This window comes from Tursiops truncatus, chromosome 7 (genome assembly GCF_011762595.2).
Source record: "Tursiops truncatus isolate mTurTru1 chromosome 7, mTurTru1.mat.Y, whole genome shotgun sequence".
In the NCBI taxonomy this organism is placed as follows: Eukaryota; Metazoa; Chordata; class Mammalia; order Artiodactyla; family Delphinidae; genus Tursiops; species Tursiops truncatus.
In genome coordinates this window covers 29,246,289-29,266,435 of record NC_047040.1, presented here as the reverse complement: position 1 = coordinate 29,266,435, position 20,147 = coordinate 29,246,289, and the positions used below count along the sequence as shown (strand labels likewise).

The following is a 20,147-nucleotide window of genomic DNA, read 5'->3' as shown; positions in this document are numbered from 1 at the left end:
TTAAAGGCCATGCCCAGATCACGCAGCTGTCTGCATATGTGAAAACTGTACATTGCCTCAGATTTCTAGGAGAAAGGAAAAGTCACACAGCGGCATTTTTGTTTTTGTTTTTTGGGGTTTTTTTTGCAGTACGTGGGCCTCTCACTGTTGTGGCCTCTCCCGTTGTGGAGCACAGGTTCCGGACGCGCAGGCTCAGCGGCCATGGCTCACGGGCCCAGCCGCTCTGCAACATGTGGGATCTTCCTGGACCGGGGCACGAACCCATGTCCCCTGCATTGGCAGGTGGACTCTCAACCACTGCGCCACCAGGGAAGCCCTTTATTGTTGTATTGACAAGAGAACTACAACACCCTTTCCCTAATATGGGATTTTGACTGTCATCCTCAAAACTGTGGAAAGGTCTGAATCTCCAATGTCCAAACCTAGCTTTCAAATCTGCCTTTTCCTCGAGGCCAGAGAAGCTCTGGCGTGAGCTGCTCCCACAAAGCCTCATCATTCCTTTGGGTTCAAGGAATGTTCTCAGTTGTCTGCACAAGGCGGCAGCAGAGCATCACGGTTGCAAAGCAGGCACCCTGGATTCGGTCGGTAGCCTCTGCCACTTGCTAACCATGTGAGCTTAAGTTTAAGTTATTTAGTGTCTCTGCAAATTAGGCATAATAATAGCACATTTATACAGAGTTGTAACAGGCTTTACATGAAATGATCCACGTGAACTACACAACCCAACACTTGTTCAACATTTAACAAATGTAACAAGGTCCTACTATATAGCACAAAGAACTATAGTCAATATCCTGTGATAAACCGTAACGGAAAAGAACATGAAAAAGAATATATATACGTTTAACTGAACCACTTTGCTGCACAGCAGAAATTAACACAACATTGTAAATCAACTATACTTCAATAAAACTTTTTAAAAAAGCAAAGAATGTAAACTATTGTTATTATTATGGATGGTTCCAAAGTATTTAACAGCATTTTTTGGTAACAAAAGACAAAAAAATTTCCCCTTAAGGAACAAAAACATCTAGCGGTCAGAGTATGTGTCAATAGAACTTAATATTCCATTAATTATAGAAGGTAAAATAAAATGTATTATAAGCAGTATCACTCATACAGGAAATTATTGACCCCCCAAAATCAACTGAGTTCTAGATGTGTGAGAAGGACCACAAAAAACAATCTGGAGAGATGCAGCTCCAACTCCAGACCCATTTGGAGAGTGACGGTCCATGTAATAGTGATGAATGACTCTACCTCAGTCCTGTGATGGGGAAGTTCCTGCAGATTCGACATCGAACAGGGTGAGTGACCATTTCAGTGGCTGACAGTCGGTAGCAGGTCGGGAGCCACAGGAGGATGGGAGGTTCAGATTGTAACCAAGATAGGAATTTCTCTTCTTTAATTGCTGGGCTCAACACCTGAAAAACCATGGCACACTCAGATGTGTCTCTAGGCAGAACTTTGGTCTCTTGTAGAGATGAAAATGTATTTTCATCTTCTCTTCTGTTTCTGTAGGCTCTGCTTAAGAAGTTTATCACATGCAAAGTCGGGGCAAGTCTACCTCTAAATTAGGTTGTCTAGGAGGCGGTGTAGAGTAGTAGGTCTGTGATTTAAATGGGTCAGCAGTGGTGTCTGCCCCCCAGCAGTGGTGTCTGCCCCCCAGGTCCAAGGGACATGTGAATGGCACTCACCCCTTGGAAACAGCTGCGTGTAGCGCTCTCCACAGAGCACAGAGCTCGACTTTCCCCCATGACAGTCGGGATCTACAAGAGGCAAGAAACCCCACGTCAGCGATCAAGAAATGGAGAAATAGGTGGCCACCAGTCATGCCTGAGCGGTGGCGCTTACGGCCATAGCGTCACAAGTATCTGGTGTCTGAGGCTGGATGAGCTGTCTCAGTCTAGGCAAACAGGACACGCGTGGGTTTTGTGCGGTGTATGAATAGAGATAATGAATGAACAAGTGGGAAGAAGTAGAGCTGGGAGGAGGAGTGAGAAGAAAGTCTGGTAGTGGGGGAAATACAGGGAGGGCTTGCATTGTTTCTCTTCTTTTTTTTTTTTTTTTTTTTTTTTTTTTTTTTTTAGAGACGGGGTCTCGCTATGTTGCCCAGGCTGGAGTGCAGTGGCTATTCACAGGCGCGATCCCACTACTGACAGCACGGGAGTTTTGACCTGCTCCGTTTCCGACCTGGGCCGGTTCACCCCTCCTTAGGCAACCTGGTGGTCCCCCGCTCCCGGGAGGTCACCATATTGATGCCGAACTTAGTGCGGACACCCGATCGGCATAGCGCACTACAGCCCAGAACTCCTGGGCTCAAGCGATCCTCCTGCCTCAGCCTCCCGAGTAGCTGGGACTACAGGCGCGCGCCACCGCGCCCGGCTGTTTCTCTTCTTTTGACACCAGTCAAATATTTAATCTTTCTTTGCCCTTGTGCACCTATGAATTACAAGTAACGACGATACTGTATCAAAGTTCAGGGCAGTTTTAAGGAAACCTTTTCAAACACTTTCACGTTGTCTCATTTTCACAAATCCCAATTTCTGAGGTAGGGCAGTCATTATCTTTGTTTAAAGCAAGGAGTAATTGAGACCTGGAATTTTGTCCAAGGTACAACAAACAAGCAAGAAAACAAACAAACAAATGCAAGTTAGCTGCAGAATTGAGATCTCACTCTAAGACTCCTTACTCTGTTGAGGGGTTCTCCCAAAGCTTTGTCACACCCAGTCCTGATGTGTATTCCAATGGCTTGATTTATACTACCTCACTCAATGGTTTCCATCTTTCAATCAGTCCCATTAAGGAGTTTAACTAAGGGACTGAGAACCCCTTGTGACTGCCGAGATGGCCAGGGACTTGGCCCTGACATTATCTATATGCACAGATACATGTACCTGTCACCTCCATTTATGCCCATTTGGTTGTGGGTCCCAGTTTCACATCTGATGTCTTCTACAGCACAGTCTGTCAGCAGGCGTTGCTCCCAAGCTCAGAAGTAATTTCAAAGACCCCCCTGCTGAGTCCATCAACTCGAATAAACATTCTTGTAATCAGGAAAGTGGCACTTAGAGCCACTTTGCTGACAATTAGCCAGACAGAAGTCAACAAACATTTGCGTAACCCTGACAAGATGGCTTGTACTTTAAATTGATAATAACCCCATCACCAGCTGAATAAGTACTATGCGCTATTTGGCTTTTGTCTGAAAAAATAACTCACTAAACATACTTTGGCCTGAGAGTGCTGATGAGCTAACTGGAGCACTTATTTGGACGGCGTCCTTGAGCCCTGAGAAAGGGGTTTAGCCTCATTTGTAAAATAAGGAATGTGGATCAGATAGGACCCGCTTGCCAGCTCTGTGATTCTGACACCAGTCAAAAGCAAATTCACTTCTGTAGTGGGTTCTAACCTACACTTTTGGCTTTTAAGTGTGTGCACAAAGATTTTGTGGATGAATTGCCCGTTTGACTAATTTCTTGCAGGTGTTCTACGGAAGGATGCAGTGTGGCTGGATAGCATGCCAGCACAGGCAGAACACCACTTGGAATGATAATGACGATTCTTGCGCGAGGGGTTGGGCTTACACGGTAGGGCCTGGAGTTTTCTGTGGGAACCCATCTCAGTGTTCTTAATGGTAGTAAATGGGATGATAATTTGCCGTGCAAATCTCCACCTTCCTAACAGCTTTCTCAGAAGCCTACTAATGCATTGGGGGGGAGACAGCGCTGCAGGAGCTGTCATGCGGCAGCTCATTGACCTCAGTTGAGCCTGAAACAAGGGCAGATTTTTAGGGCCTCTTGGATGGGGAGCGAGCCTGGGGCCGGCTGTAGTAGTGAGGAAGCAGTACAGGATTTCAGGAGGAGGAAAATGCCCCTCCGTCCATCTTCTTTCATTACATCCACCTCAACACCTTAGTGTAACAAGCCTGGTTGCACAAATGCATGGACAGATTTTCCCAGTCTCCCTGGCTCCCCGCAGCTTGAGTCCTAAGATGTTGGGATTGATGGGGAAGTAGCTCCTTAACATGCCTGGAGTCAGCAGAAAACAGGGCCCATGTGCTGCTGCAACCACCAGAGCGGCTCTTAAATAACTACATATGATGTTTGAACCTTAGGAATTAAAAAAAAAAAATCATTGCTCCACTTAAAAAATATGAACATCTTACATATTCTTTGGAATTTACAGAATACATTAAATACTAATTATTACAATCAATATGAACATAAACTATTACTATTAAGGGCAAATCAAAGCAAAGGTAATTTTGGATAGGTTTTTCTAAATCATATTCCCTGTCTGATAATCTCTTTCCTTACCCACTCCCACCTGTATCATAATTATCCCCAGTTCAGAATCCTCGGTTCTGAAGGGTACCAGAATAGGTCACCCCCAAATACGAGCCCTTGGCATACATATTGTTTTGAACTAAAGGCCATTGAGAACCAGTAGATGCAGAAAAAGCTATAAAAACAGGGCACAGGTTTTCCTTTTGTAAAGGAAATATACATTTATAAAGGAAATTTCTTTTTACCAATAGTGTCTCCCTCTCCCTATCAGGAAGAGGAGGACTCTTAACAACACTTATTAATGGAAAACTCACAGACTTAAATCTGCATAACAAACCTTACTAAACAACCCTTGTTCACCATCTATTTCCCAGTCACTTTCTCATAACTTGCCTCCCCCCACCCAGAAGCCCAGAGCCCCCTTCCCTTTGTTTAGTGTAAAATAATTTACAAGCCTGAGTTCCATCCACCTCTTTGAGTTACTCATCACTGGGTGTTCCCATGTGTACGCACCATACACATTTAAACTTTGGTTTGTTTTTCTCTTGTTAATTCTGTCTTTTGCCAGTCCAATTTATAGGGCCCCAGTCACAGAACTTAAGATGGGTCAAGGAAAAAGAAATTTTTTTCTCCCCTACAGTCCAGACCCAGGGGAAAAATGACAGAAAATTACTATGGCTTCACGGTGAGGAAAACCTAGTTTGGGGATTTTACAGGGGCTTGAAGAAGAATAGACACATCCTTGAAATAGGGGTAAAAGATACAGAAGGACAGTGACCACTGTATACAAGATAATCCAGAGCCTGCTTAACCCATTTGCAGAAGATCTTGCTTGGTTACATGATTTTACATCATTTTAATATTTAAGAAACATATTTACTTTAAGGGGGTTAAATTCCCTTGCCTAGTATGGATAAAAACAACACTACATTTGTACATTCTTAAAGAATAGGAAATGATAGAAAGCAACTATTTGAGTATTCGGGGTTGCATTTCATCTATGTTCCCATTAAGCACCGTTGAAGGCTTTAGTATCAAGAACTTTTCAAGCCATAAAGATAAATGAGATAAAATTCTTGCCCTTGAGAAGCAGCCTAGTGGGAAAAGCATATACCTAGGACATAATTGCAACAACATTTGACAAGTGTTATAACAAAATTATGTACAAGAGTTAAAGGAGCTTTCAGCGAGGAGGTGACTGATATTTGAGTGATCTTGAAAGACAAACAGTATTTGTCAAGCGAAAGGAGAGGCAGTGGTGTTGCAGACAGATTGCACCTGCACAAGTCAGGCATGGAGAACTTGGTGCATGTCAGGTACAGTAACAATTTTGATACGCAAGAGTGACAATGATGGAAGGAGAACTTAAACACTGTGAAATACGCAGAAGAAACCACTGGATATTGTTTCAATGGGGATTATCTGAACCTATAGAGATATGCATCACTGTCTTTGACTAAGCTATTTTATAATTTTGTAGACATTAATGTTAACTTGTAGACAACTGATCACAATGCAAATAATTCTGATCTATAGACATGCAAATAAATTCTGTCCTGGTTGAGGGACAACCCTCCCCTTCAGCCCAAAGTCAGTCTTGGGTCCACCTGCAAATTCATTGTAACATTCTTAACCTATCAGCTTGTCTGTTCTTTGGTTATTTCTTTCAACTAGTTGTAACTTACTGGAGCCCTCTTCTAATTAACAAATTAAATAAAATTTTGAATACATGTTCATTTTATATTTGTATAAGTATCATGATTTACCTCTTTCCGAAAAGAGAAGGATTGAGTCAAATCATGAAAGCTTTGCCTGTGATGCTGAGTTCAGGTTTTATTCTATGACAGAATATGGCCAACGAAGAATTTTAGGCATTTACATTTACATTTTGGAAGAGTCACTGGCTGCTGTGTGGAGGAAGAGTTGCAGAGAGGAGAGGATTGAGTTGGGCAAACCAGTTAGGGAGCAATTGCAATAGATCAGCCTATATTCAGATAATACCAGGTAAAGAGGAGAGAGGTTGCATGGAGAGCTATATTAAGGTAGAACTGACACTGTAAAAATCAGATCCTTTAATAATAAATGTGACTAATATAACTGGAACAAATTTAGAATTCTTAAGTATTAGAGATTTACCTGTTGTAGATCTGTTAGTAGGTTTCTCAAAATCCTTCGAGTCATGCGTCCCCCAGAATTATAACCTCCCCTGTTATTTTCTGCATAGAGCTGAAAAAGAGCTAGACACATAAGGGGGGAAAGAAATCTTTAAACTGAATACTTGCTATATATCTTCGAAGAATATGTGCTTTGAATTCTAAACAGTTTATTTGTGGCTATAAAGGCGAAAGTTATAATTCTTGGTTATTTGCTTGCTGTTTTGAAGGCTTCCCAAACTAAATAATTTGATAACTAATGAAGACACATTCACATTTCAACTTTTTGATAATCTAGCACATCAATGACAAAGACCACAAGTTTGGTAAATGGCGATGTGAGCAGAGTCTGTCTTTAAGGGAATAATAACTACTGGTGTCTGAATAATCCCTATACAAATAAATATCAAGGATAACCAAATTATGAATAGTTAGAAAGCATAGACCAACATCTTGAAAAATTCTAAGTGTTGCTGAGTCCTTGTCGAACCAGAGCAGTGTGGCGGGGATACAGGAGTGAGTGAAGCAGATAACGTGTTGGAGAGATTTGGTGGTCACCGCACTTCAGACATTCAAAACTCCTACATATGTTACCTCTGTATTTTGTAAGAGGACTATCCCCTGAGAGGGCAATCAGGGCGGCAGCTGCAGGTCCAAGCTTGAGAAAACCCGTTCCCGAGCTGCATGGCAACAAAACAGAGATACGAATGGGGAAGGCAGGGTTATTCTTGGTGAAGTGGTTTATAAAAACCATGACTGTGAATGGACATTTCTTTCTTTCTTTTTTTTTCTTTGGCTGCACTGTGCAGCATGGGGGATCTTAGCTCCCCAACAAGGGATGGAACCTGCGCCCCCTGCAGCAGTAGCTCAGGGTCTTAACCATTGGACCGCCAGGGAAGTCCCTGAATGGACATTTCTGACACTGTGTTACAAGTTCACTCTTTTCATGGTCAGTTTTCCTATATCTAGAATTTGACAGAACTAAGAATTGAATGAAAATATTTCATCCTTCATTTATTCATTCATTCATGTGTTCAACAAATGTTTATTGGGTGCTTTCTCTGTACTAAGCACTGTCCTAGGCACTGGAGACACAGGCATCTTCCTGGGTCTTCCTGGGTCCTCCTGGACCAGGCAGTCTCACTTCCTTTAGGGCTCACAAGCTGGGAAACCAAACAACAGAGATAAGGACCAAAAGGCAGGCAGAAGGAGCAAACATTTATATTAAAAAAATCCACCCGTTCTCAGGCCCTCACTTAGAGCCTCATCACCCTGTGCCCACTGGCTGTGCAGTTTCCAAACCTACAAAATACAATGTATCAAATGCCAGCGGATTGTTACAGGCAGGCATTGATACAAGAAAGGGTAGCCAAGATCATAATGCTTAAGGAGACTGAAATCATGAAAAAATAACTTGAGAACATGCTTATATACTATTTGTACAACAACAACAACAACAAAAATAATAAACTAGTAAGGAATTTACCTAGTGGTTAAACTGTGCTTGCCTTTGGGAGGCAGGCTTTGGGGTGGTATTTCTTCTTCTTCACTCTTTTCTGCACTTTCCAAATGTTTTATATTTACTGTGAGCTTTTAAAACTCCATTCTACAGGATGAAGGCTACTGGGTCAAGACCATGTAAGATAAACACAACTGAAGTGGGGCAAAAAAGTGGTAAACACACTCACAAACACACACCCCCAACACCACTGACTTAGAGCATGCATAATCAAGCCTTTGACAGGGTGTAAGCTGTTTTATGTGTGCCTCTCCAAGTCATATGTTGAAATCCTAACCCCCAATGTGATGGTATTTAGTGATGGGCCTTGGGAAGATGATTAGGTCACAAGGGTGGAACTCTTATGAATTGGATTGCTATTACTACAAAAGAGACCCCAGAGAGCTCCCTCGCCCCTTTCACCATGTGAGGACACAGCCAAAAGATGGCCCTCTATGTACCAGGAAGTGGGTTCTCACCAGACCCACCTGTCTGCCGGTGCCCTGACCTTAGACTTCCCAGCCTCCAGAACTGTGAGAAATAAATGTTTAAGTCACCCAGCCTACGGTAGTTTGGTATAGCAGCCCAGACTAAGACAATAGCTTAGCCATTTATGCACACGTTATTCACAAACAGAAACTGACAACGGGTTATAAAGGAATAAGCAAAGACATATACTACCGGGAACTCAAGAGAAAAGTGTAATTTATATATATATACATAGATGCATAACTGCCCTAGCAAAAGGTGTGTGTGCTTCTCTAGAGTGGAAATGAGTCTGTATGAAAATGTGGATTTTCCCCCTTTTTGCTGTCCATGAATCATTCATATTAGTGAAGTTGATAAGCATGTACTTCTTTGTTCCCCTCCTGAATAATACATTTGAGGAAAACAAACAAACAAAGAAGCCTTCTTAGATATCAAACCTTGAATAAATATTAGACAACCCCAACTGGTCAACGACCAGAGGCAACTAAACACCCCCTGTGAGGTCACAGCATGGTCCCCTCAGCCTCACCTGTCATACATTGTTGTGAGAAGGCTCAGAGTGAGTTCCGGAGCTCTGGGGTGCACCTGTCCTGGTTTTTCCACCCTGACTCTCTGAAACAGCTCCTGCAGAGCCTGAAAAAGCTGCTGCACAGAGACAGCACTTTCTCTTGCCTCCCAGAGACTCTGACGTAGTAGGACATGCTGAATCAGAGAACTGTCAATCAAGTCCACTGCAGGAAGCAAAGGAAACACTGCATCACCTCTGATCTGAACAAAAGGCTTCAAAAAAGTAAACATCATCTAGTCTTTAATGAAGACTGTTTTTTACGGCAGCTGTTTTTTTTTAAGGGAATTACATAGGCCACTGTTTGGATACATCTCTCTTGTGTATAATTCAAGTGTTCCTATTCTAACAGTTGATTTGATTTTGGAAAAGTACATCTGTTTGTAAAGCATAGTTAGAACATTATTCCCAGTATAACCTCTAGGATGTGGCTTTATAAAAGGAAATTAAAAGGGAAAGAAGTGAGAAACTTGAAAATAGCTTTCCGAGGAAGTGAGGACACTGGTGAAAAGTTGGGAAAAACGTTTTTATACTGTTTATTAAGTGGATTGAGAAAATTCATCTTTCATGTTCAAATATCATTTTTTCTTGTCTACAGCCTAGCTCGAGAAGGAATATTGTGTATAAAAATGCAAATGCATCACTTAAAAAACTCAGTGATCTTTATAAAAGAGCAGTTGCTGAATTAGACTCCTTAGGTCTCACCCTTGCTTTAGTAATGTTTATTTTTTTGATCTTGGTCTCATCAGTATTATTATCCAGAAAGGCACTTAATAAAACCAAAGTTGCTTACAAAAAATAATGGTTTATTTCTTACATATTTTTTATCACCTTCTCCTAAAAATGTTACAAGGCAATAAATATAAGGAAGAATGAGATAGAAGAAACCCTATGGTTTCTTGCAGATGGAGGATGACAGACAAAATGAATAAACACCCACTTGTGCCATCTGAGATGGGGATGTCAGTGGCACCAAGAGCTGCTGGCATTTAAAATGCTTCAGACTGTGAAGTGATAAAACCGTGCACTTCCGTCTACTTTGTAAATCAACCTCACATCCACAAATCTAGCACGTATAATAAAATTTTTTATTTGTTCTCTGATACGGCTTTTAAAGGGAGAGTCTAAGAAAGTGAGGGGTATGTTTTGGGATGTGACTGTGAAAAAAACGTGGCTGCATGTGGTAGAGACTGCAAACTCTTTTATCGTTATTCAATCACAAAACCTATCACCTCGGCCTGGCGTGCTGTACACAGGATGCTGCGTCTTCTGCCGAGACTTCTGTATTACAGCAAAACAGATAATAGTGGTGTCCATTAATCTCACCACCAGATTTGTGCAGGAACGCTCTCCGGCTCTCCAGATCCTGCTGCCTGGAGCTCACGATATGTTTATCTCGGCGTTAGGGACTTTTGTTTTCCAATTTTTGTTTGGTTATCTGTTATAGGTAGAACTTTTCAACTTCTGATTTCGTGTACTGTTACTATTTCCCATGCATATTATTTATATTCACTGTTTCTGATGCAGGCGTAATAAAAAATTCAGAAAGGTACACCCTCGAATTACACTGTATACACCCAGGCTCATATGAACAATGATGAAGGCTCATGTGAGCATTGGCTACTAACTTTCTTTAATAGGAGACATTCTCCAGGAAAATAACATGATTGAGGGTAAATTTTTAGTGAGCATCTTCTGCCTTTTGCTGATTTCTGGAATAATATAAGTAATTTGTCTATATCAGTGATTTAAAAAAAATTTTTTTTAAAGCCAAGAATCCCTTCTTCAAAGGATACTTTCACAGAAATGCAATATGGAAGATAGAGCAAAACAGAGTTGTTCTGGTAGAGGAGAAAGGCTTTTGGGTTTTTCTACTTGCCTATTCTTCCTTTTCCCACCTTGCTGGCCCTTTGGGTTTTCTCGACTTGCCTCTACTTCCTTTTCGCACCTCACTGGCTCTTTCTTACCCTACTTCACACCCATGTCCACTCTGTGAAACACAGTTTGAAAACCACTGGTCTATCTAACTTATTAGGCAGAGGCAAAATATTAAAAAAAATTCAACCTTTAGGAAAAATGACATATGTATGTGTGTGTGTGTGTGTGTGTGTATAATACAATTTATATATATATAATACAATTTATATATATATATAAAACACAATTTTTTTAGGTCTGCTGTAATAAATGTCATAAATTACACAAAGTGATTTTTTAAAAATGCAATACAGAACTTATTAGAAATCAGTAACTTCAGATATGCTGAATGCCTGTCATTTTTCACAGCCAGGACCCAAGTTCATTTTGGAGAATTTTTACAGGATAAAAATTTTTACTGTATTTTACCTAGTTAACGGTATAGGAAAAGAAACCATGGCATTCAATCAGATAAAATTTAATGCAAAAGAGTAGTTCTCATGAAATTCTCAAGCGATTTTTAAACTTTATGGTCTGAGGATTATTCATCTGAACTTACTTTTGCAGGTTCAGAAAGAGATAGGGGTACAACTTAAAAATGCAAGTCTTAAGTAGTAGAAGGAATTTAGAAATGTTTATATTTGAATTTACAAGTTATATTAAACTAACTTATTTTGTGATTTTAGTTTGCATCAATATTGGTATCCTGAAAAGGAAATAAACAAACAAAAAATTTGCAGAAACCAAGTAGGAACATTTTTTTAAAGAATTAAAATCCTCATCCATGAATTATTGTCTATTGTCAGTCAGCAAAGCTACATGTGGGTGGAACACAGGTGTATCTTCCACACTCCATCTTCTCTGTTACAAGTAGGGTAGATGCACAGGTCCAACCTTCCAGATCCAACAGTCACTCACATGGGCGGAGTTTTTGGTTTTCTATGAATTTTACATTACACGTCAGGGTCAGATTATTTCAAGTATTTCAAGAGAACCTGTACTTACATTGGCACAAGGTTTGCACTGATCGTAATTTGAAGGCTGTTCTATAAATGGAATTCTCAATACTATTAAGAGCATCTGTAAAGAAAACATGAAATATCATAGATAAAGGACTGTCTCATTAGATAAATCCCATATCCTAGAAGGAAATCCTAGAGCGCATGTAGCCCTACTTTATTTTGCAGGTGAGGAAATCAAGTTCTAGAGCTCTCTTTCCTACCTGGGAACAAATAATAATGGACTACGCTATCCTAGGCTGCAGGTGACCATAGAGAGCCTCCTCTGAGCTCACCAAACTAAGGAATCCCCTAGTGAGGAGACTCCTCCATGAAGCTGTCCACTTTTTATATAAAAATGAAATATCCTATGAAACAATAAGACAAAAAACTATCTGTAGAATGTAAATTCAGTTTGTTAATATATTCTAGTCATATGTACACACATACTTATGCATCTATGAATGCGGCGAGCCGTTTCTGACCGGCAGAATAACGAGCCGCCACACGCAAGATTCTTCTCGTATCACACTTTATTGGAGCACAGCTTGGTTGAAGAAAGATGGAAGGAAGACCCCGCAATCCTAGAGCAGTCTGCTTATATAGGGATTAAGAACATGTGTCGCTCTGTGATTGGCTTTCGCCGATGGTGCGATTTGTGAGCCAGCATCGGATAGGTCGCTACTTTAAAACCTCATTAGTATACTTAGCGCAAGCGCAGTGGCCACAGGAAGGATGACTCAGCTTATTTCAGCTTCCTGCTGCGTAGCAGTTAGCTGACCGCGCCCTACATATGAAAATGACTATCCATCCATTCATTCAGCAGATTTTTATTGAGCTCTTACTATATGGCCCTGGCATGATTCCAGGCTCTTGAAATATAGCAACTAACAAAACAGATAAAAATTCTTGCCCCGTGGAGCTTAATTTCTAGTGTCATTCATCAGATTGTTAACAGTGGATATCTTTGAGTGATCGAATTCTTAGTTATAGTCTTCCTACTTGTCAATATTACCTAAATTTTCTATAAAGAGCACATGTTATTTTTATAATCAGAAAAAAATGATTAATATACCTTCTTTTACCCACCACCAACATCACTACATCAGTGGCTAGCATTTCTGAGCACTTACTAGGCACGGAGTATGTATTCACCCCTTTCACAGTGTGGAGAAGAGAAGAGAAAGCTCTGGAGCCATATCTAGGTAACAGAAAATGTATATGTAATATACAAATGCCCTGTACATTTGTATATGTAATAGAAAATGTATATGTAATAGAAAATAGAAATGATCAAAACATATGAAAAAAAAAGTTGAAAGACGAATTACTATAGAAGACTTTTTGACGAGGAAAAATAGTCATCAAAGATAAACAACCATAAGCAGAGATAGTTTTGCAGGCAAATTCCTTTAAACTTTCAAGGGATAGGGGAATCCCTGTTACTCAACTCTTCTAAAAACTGGAAAAACTCAGAAAACTTCCCAGTTTAGGTTAGGAGGCTAACATAACTGTAATACCAACATTTGATAAAGTTTTATTGAAAATATTGTTATTGCTGAGAGAAACTAGTTAAATTCTGATTTCAGACTTTGAAGGAAATTGGTCTAATTGGCCAAGGAAAATTGTCCAATATGGGACGGTTTCAGCATCAACTCAAAAGTCTGAAGTTTGAAGTCTCATCTAAATACCATCTAAATCAGATATATAAATATAAACAAATCTTATTTAAGATGAAATCAAAGATAAAACATAATATATTAGCAAACATTTTCAAGAACATATTAAAGAATTATGTTCCATGATATGGAAAGATTTATTTCAGGAATTTAAAATTTGTTCAACAGTTAATTGATATATTAAGGGAAGGAAAAAAGTTACTGAACCAGTGGATTCTCAAAATGCATTGGTAAAATTCATCAGCCATTCTGATTTTTTAAAAACTGGTACATGATCTAGGAAGAGAGGAAACATCCTAAAAATGTCAGAAATAAAAGGCAAATTTCATATAAAAGTGAGATAGACAAAAGACATCCCTGTTAATGTCAGGAAAAAATCACCCCCATCCCCCTTTTCACCACTGTGATCCAACTCTAGTCTGAAGCAGAGGAATAAAATACAGGACATCAGGACCACCCCTGTCCCCTCCACACTGTGCCAGATAGGGCGGAATCTCCTTGATAGCCCTTGAAGGATAGCCCTCCAGGATGTCAGTATGAGTCCATTGGAGCTGGCATATAATAATAGAATTGGAACTTATTTGCTGTCCCTGTTTTGGAATTCTAATCTACAAAAACAAATAAAAGTAAGAGTTATAAATTTTAGGAAGGAAGAGATGTACAGATGTTCTGATTGCCTCTCTATCCAGATAATTCATGAGGATCATCTGCAAGTTGGCTGGATTGAGGACAATTGTATGAGAATCAATAACTTTCCTTTATATCAGTGGTTTTCAAGCTTTATCTTGCATCAGATTGCAGAGCTTACCCCCAGAGTCTGGGTGGGGGGGCCTGGGTATTTCATTTCTAATCCCAGGCGATGCTCATGCTTTTGGTCCAGGAACTATACTTTGAGTACCACTGCTTTATACCAAGAATAATCAGTTACAACAGGTAATTTTTAACATCTAAAAAATGCTTAAAGTAAACAAAACAATGTGTAAGACCTTATAAAGCTTTATTGAAAGCTATATTAAAGATAATATGAATAAATGGAGAGATCTATTTCCTCCATTACTGGATATTCCTGGATTAGGAATGTTCAATAGCATAAGGATACGAATTCTCCCCTATAAATTTAAAGCAGTTCCAACCCAAATTCCACTACCATTTTGAACTTGACAAAATAATATAAAATTAATCTGTAAGAATAAAGGCAATGTGTGCTTATTTCAGGAACAGGTAGAGTAATGGAACAGGACAAAATCAGAAACTGACCTATGTATACATAGGGTTTTAGCATATGATAAAGATGATGTTTTAACTCAGTGAGAATCAACAACTTCCCTTTATATCGGTGGTTTATATCAATGAGGAAATTATAGATTATTTAATAAATAGTGTTGGGGCCATTGGATGAATAACTATTTAGAAAAATATAATATAGGTACTTTAGTTCAGATCGTAAACAAAAATAACACCAGGATGTATTACAGAGTTAAACATGAATTCTTAAAACTCTAAGACAATTAAAAGAAGAAATTTTTGTCAATCTTGAGGTTGAAAGATGTTTTAAAGCATGATTATAAGCCCAAATCCACAGCAATGTGTCTATAACTTAGTATGGTCCTATTTTTGTAAATGATAAAAACTAATAGCAAGAAAGAACACAATAAACACAGTAGGAAAGGTTATATATCAAACTTCTGTTTATCTGGGTACAAGAGTACATCATGGGAGGGGTTTAATTTTTTACTTTCTATAACATGATAGTGATCTGAATGGTACTGGGGAGAGAAAATTGGGGGGAGATATGAGGCACAATTTTCTAGGGAAATTGACAGCGATTGGTGGCTGATTGGATGTGGGAAGGAGACCGAGTGTAGGAAATAATGGGGGAGGATAAAGTTTGTGCATAGAGGTGGAGTGGGAATTCATTTTCAACATCTGAGTTTGAGGTTTCTGTAAGCCTTATCTGAATGGAGATGTCCAATAGGCAGTTGAAACTACCTCCCAGACACTTGGGAGTCCAGGATTCTGGAACTGGGACTTGTCCCCAGAAACTTGGGCTTGGAGTACAGGGAGTTGGAGGGCATGGTCCTTGGACTGCAAATCCTGGAGCTAAGGTGACCTGAGAGAATAGGCAGACATATTGGTCAAGGTATCTTTCTGAGAAGGCTTGTGGATCAAGCAGAGTCCAGGTGAAAGGCAACAGGTCAGAAACTGGGAATGCTGGACTAGAGCCAGAGGGTTCCACATGGTGATGAAAAGGAGAAGTTTAAAGAGATTTCCCAGCATGGAGGGAGTAGCCATGAGAAATTTTTAGAGTATTGCTGTCCAATAGAGAAATACAGTATGATTCAAATATGTCACCTTAAATTTCTAGCAGCTACATTTTAAAAAGTAAGAAGAAACAGGTGAAATTAATTTTAATGATTTATTTCATTTAATCTATCAGATTATTTAATATGTAACCAACATAAAAATTATTAATAAAACATTTTCTGTTCTTATTGTCTTCAAAATTCAGTATCCTTTTTACACTTGCAGCACATCTCAATTTGGACTAGCCATATTTCAAGTGCTCCATCCCCACATGTGGCTAGTGGCTACCAGACTGAGAGCTCAGTTTTAGAGAATACTGGCTGGGAGGGGGAGCTGCTCAGGGTGTTGAACAGGACTCAATTTTTGATTCTGTATCTGGGGGTCAGGGTTGTTATTTAGGATGGGATAGATATTTAGGAGTCATTAGTGTTGACTGTGGGCAAAACCATGTCCATCTACTAGGTTGCCTAAGAAGAGTGCTTTAAGTGAAGAGAAAATTAGGCTAAGTAACAGTACGCCTGAGAAACATAATCATTTAAGTACCAGAGGAGAAAGAGAAACCTAAGAAGAAGAAGAAGAAGAAGGGAAAGCCAAAGAAACCAGGAGACAGCAATGGTACAAAGGCCAAGGAAGGTGAGTTTCAGAAAGTAGAGACAAGCCAATAATTCAGTATGCGGAAGCCACAAGGAGATCAACTATGTGCTAAAAATTAGTCTCTGTTTTTGATTAACTTGACTATTAAAGCCTTCATAAGAGCACTTTTATGGGGATATGGGGGCCCTAATCAAATTACACAGGATTGATCAATGAATGTAAGGTAAATAAAAAAACACAAAAGCAGACAACTCTTTCAAGATCCTTAATCTGAAGGGAAGAAAAGAGGGCCATCGCTAGAAAAGCACACAAAATCAAAACTAACTTTCAAAGGCAGGAGAGATTCTAAAATGTATGTATGGGTCATGGAGGAGGGGTCAGGAGAGAGGATGAGGTTGAGGGTCCAGGAAGTAGGGTTCCAGGAGGTACTTGATATAGCAAAGTCTGTCTCAGAGGACAACATGTTCCCATAGCCACCCAACATCCATTCACATTTCTTCTGGTGAACCACCTTCCGCTGAACTTAGTCCGTGAAATTCTAGCTGGGTTCATTCGAATTCTCCTATTTCCATGGAGGACATGTGGCCCAGGCCTACACGATCAATGAGAGCATCATTGCCCTCCCCAGATGTGGACTCATAACCAAAGTCAGGCAAAGAATATACCAATGAAATTTGGATCAAGGACTCTTTGTTCAAGTTATCAGGGAAGAAGACTTATTTTTTCCTGTTGGACTTGAAATTGGAATCATAGCTGGGAGCAGCAGTTACTCTCCTGTTGGGATGTGTAGCTTGAGCATGAAACCAACACACGAAGGAGAGTAGAGATGAACTTGGAGATGGAGAGAAACCATGTCCTACTGACATTGTCTGGGCTCAGAGCAAGCTAGTCCTCCCTAAGGTAATTAATTATATAAGGTAATAAAGCCTCTTTGAGCTAAGTTCTCTCTTACAAGTAACTGAAATGTAGCTAACTGATACAATCTCTGAGGTAGAGGCAATGGATGGGGGAAGATGTACAGGTGAAGGAATTAGCTTTGGCAAGAAGCCCCTGAGAGGACATCCCCTCATTCCCTGAGAGGAAGAATAAAAGGATATGATGGTGGATGTGGAAAGAAAGCATGTCTGAGGGTTTCTGTTTTCTTTATGAAGTTGAGGACAAGTTCACCTAGAATTAGGAAGAGATGGTAGAGCAGAAAACTTGAGGAATGGTAAAGATATGGTATTGTTACAGCAGGCAGTGAGAGAGGAAACCAGTCACACACTTTGGAAAGAACTGCCAAGAAACGTTGCATCTCTAATATTTCTTGTGATAACAAATTGCAATTAAATAGACTTTATACCCATAATGCTCACTTGGAAGCAAGGTTTCACATGCAAACAAGCTTTGAGCCCAGGACTTACTTGTATTTATTATGCTGAAGGGAAGATGCCATGAGGAAAATAAAGCTATTTTCAAATTTATTGTCAGCTGATTACCATAAAACTCAGGCAACTGGGAGTAAATGGTTTGTGTGCTGGAGAAGTGCTTGTGACTAGAAACACAACAGGCTCTTTAGCCTTTGCTAAGCAGGCCCTGAACAAAACAAAACAAGGGATTGATGGGGGGATTTCATTGATTCAAACATATGTGGCAGGATAATTTATGGTGATATTAATTTCTTACTTGTTCTTGCAGCAGTGGGAGAATTTAAAGAATGAAAAGGCAATGTTTCCATGTCCATTTCTGTGTATGTTCCAAGGTCTAAGCTCTTTTTACTCCTTTGGGAGACTTACCACCTTTTAAGGGGTCAGTGTTTCAGGGGCCACCCTGAATTCAACCCACTCAGGCTTTAGTATGAAAGGCCCATCAAAGAATCAATGCCATCCATGGAAATGGGAGAGTTGGGATCCACACTACTAGAATTTCACGGACTAAAATCAGGGGAAAGTTGTTCTTCCAAAGCAGGTGCACTGGTTCAGCAGAAGAAACGTGACCAGATGCTGGATGGCCAGAAGAGCAGGTTCCCTCTGAGAGGGGCTCTGCTGTGGCAAATACCACCTGGATCCCTCACTGCCTGAACCTCAACTTCATCCTCTGTCCCGGCCCCTCCTCCCTGACTCATATACATACAGACATTCTGGATTCTCAGTTGCCTTTGAAAACCAATCTTGATTTTAGTGTTGTTCTAGCTCTGACTCTCTTTGCCCTAGAGCGGGAGAGACGCTGATACCTGGACAGGAAAGTGGGAGATGCCTAACTGGGCTTCAAGTTTGAGGGCTGATTCCGGGGCTTCCCTTACTAGCAGTTCCCCGGGCGGAGGGAATGGCTGCGTTGTGTAACTAGGGAGACCAGATACTAGGCTTGGCAAGGATTTCTGTGTCCAGTCTTGACAAGGAGTCCCCTGTCTTCAAGTGGACCCCAAAGCCAAAGGCAAAGAGCAGAGTGAGTGGCAGCCATGATGGTGCTTCAGACCAGATATTCTGAACACTTCAGACCGGATGTTCAGGAAAAACCTGAAATGGTTTCTGTCTGTCTCAGGACGGCTGCTTCCCAAACTTAACTTAGTCTAAATTTCATACCAAGTGACAGTGACTAGCTTTTGGTTTGGAAAAGGCTGTTTCTTGCCCTTGAGTGTTGTGGCGTGAAGTCATGGCTGTTCCACACATGGACATTGAGGGCCAGGCACTGTGCTAAGCCACTCAGGGCGTTACGGCGCTGAACCAAGTCAGACCCACCCTTGAGACCTTAGAGCATAGCCCTGGCCTCTCCCTAAATATACCTTGATTCAATGATCAATATATGATCATGAGTCAAAGACACCTACCTGAGGGGAATGTGGGCTGTGCCTGAAAGTGTCATTAAACAAGAAAGCTTATTTAAAAACCCTCTATATTTTGTTATTCTTTTTTGAACAGGTATAACCATATCAGAGACCTACAATTTACTCTCTTTTGTTGTTTACTATTTCCTTATGTTTTAAAAATGCTTAGTTTTCAGATAAGAGTCCAATGTTAGAGTAGGGGAAAAGTCATACCTCTGCCCTAAGTCTGGAGAAGGAGAACACGTGGAGAGTAGCCACAATAGTGTGGAAATGATTTACAAAAATGTAATGCCCGGCATTGTTTTTCCTTCTGGAAACTGGCCAATTTGTGTGCCCTGGTTCCGCTCAGATGCACCAAATGAACACGGAATCAGCAAGCTAGGGAGTCTGCAGGTTCCCAGATGCTGCTGTTGGTGGAAGAGTGATTCTGTGGCTGCTCTACCATCTGGCCCATCACACTCCTGTCAAGTTATGTTTTGCAGTGTCATCTGATGAAGTTATGCAGCATAACATGGCAAGCTGTGATATAGTACTTGGGGAAAACGAATGGGTATCCCAGGTGATTCACCAGCAGCCCTGCTTCCTGAAGGCTTTTTTGTTTTCTCCTGCTGGTAAGAGAAGACTCAAGAAAGGAAGCAACTGCTGGATGTATCAGACCCAAAGCTATAAACAAAGTAATTTGAGATGTTCAAAAAAACAATAATATAAGCTTCAAAGCTACATATGGTCTTGTTCATGGAAGCAATTTAACTGGGAACCTTGTTTTGCTTTAAACAATTCATATTTTTACTTAGCCAAATCAATATGTGTCATTTTCTACAGATACTAAGAACGTAATAACATTTCTTTCAACAGCCC

General features: G+C 40.4%; 1 protein-coding gene across 1 annotated transcript in view; it reads right to left on the bottom strand.

Moving 5' to 3' along the window:
* DYTN (dystrotelin) overlaps window positions 1-20,147 on the bottom strand; it is a 51,525-nt gene that overhangs the window by 30,412 nt on the left and 966 nt on the right. The window contains exons 2-7 of the mRNA XM_019938895.2: window positions 11,917-11,991; window positions 8,959-9,160; window positions 7,037-7,122; window positions 6,426-6,526; window positions 1,698-1,769; window positions 1,261-1,424 (exon numbers count right to left, since the gene is read on the bottom strand). Coding sequence (XP_019794454.1) covers window positions 1,261-1,424; window positions 1,698-1,769; window positions 6,426-6,526; window positions 7,037-7,122; window positions 8,959-9,160; window positions 11,917-11,991 — 700 coding nt within the window. The remainder of the gene's footprint in view (window positions 1-1,260; window positions 1,425-1,697; window positions 1,770-6,425; window positions 6,527-7,036; window positions 7,123-8,958; window positions 9,161-11,916; window positions 11,992-20,147) is intronic.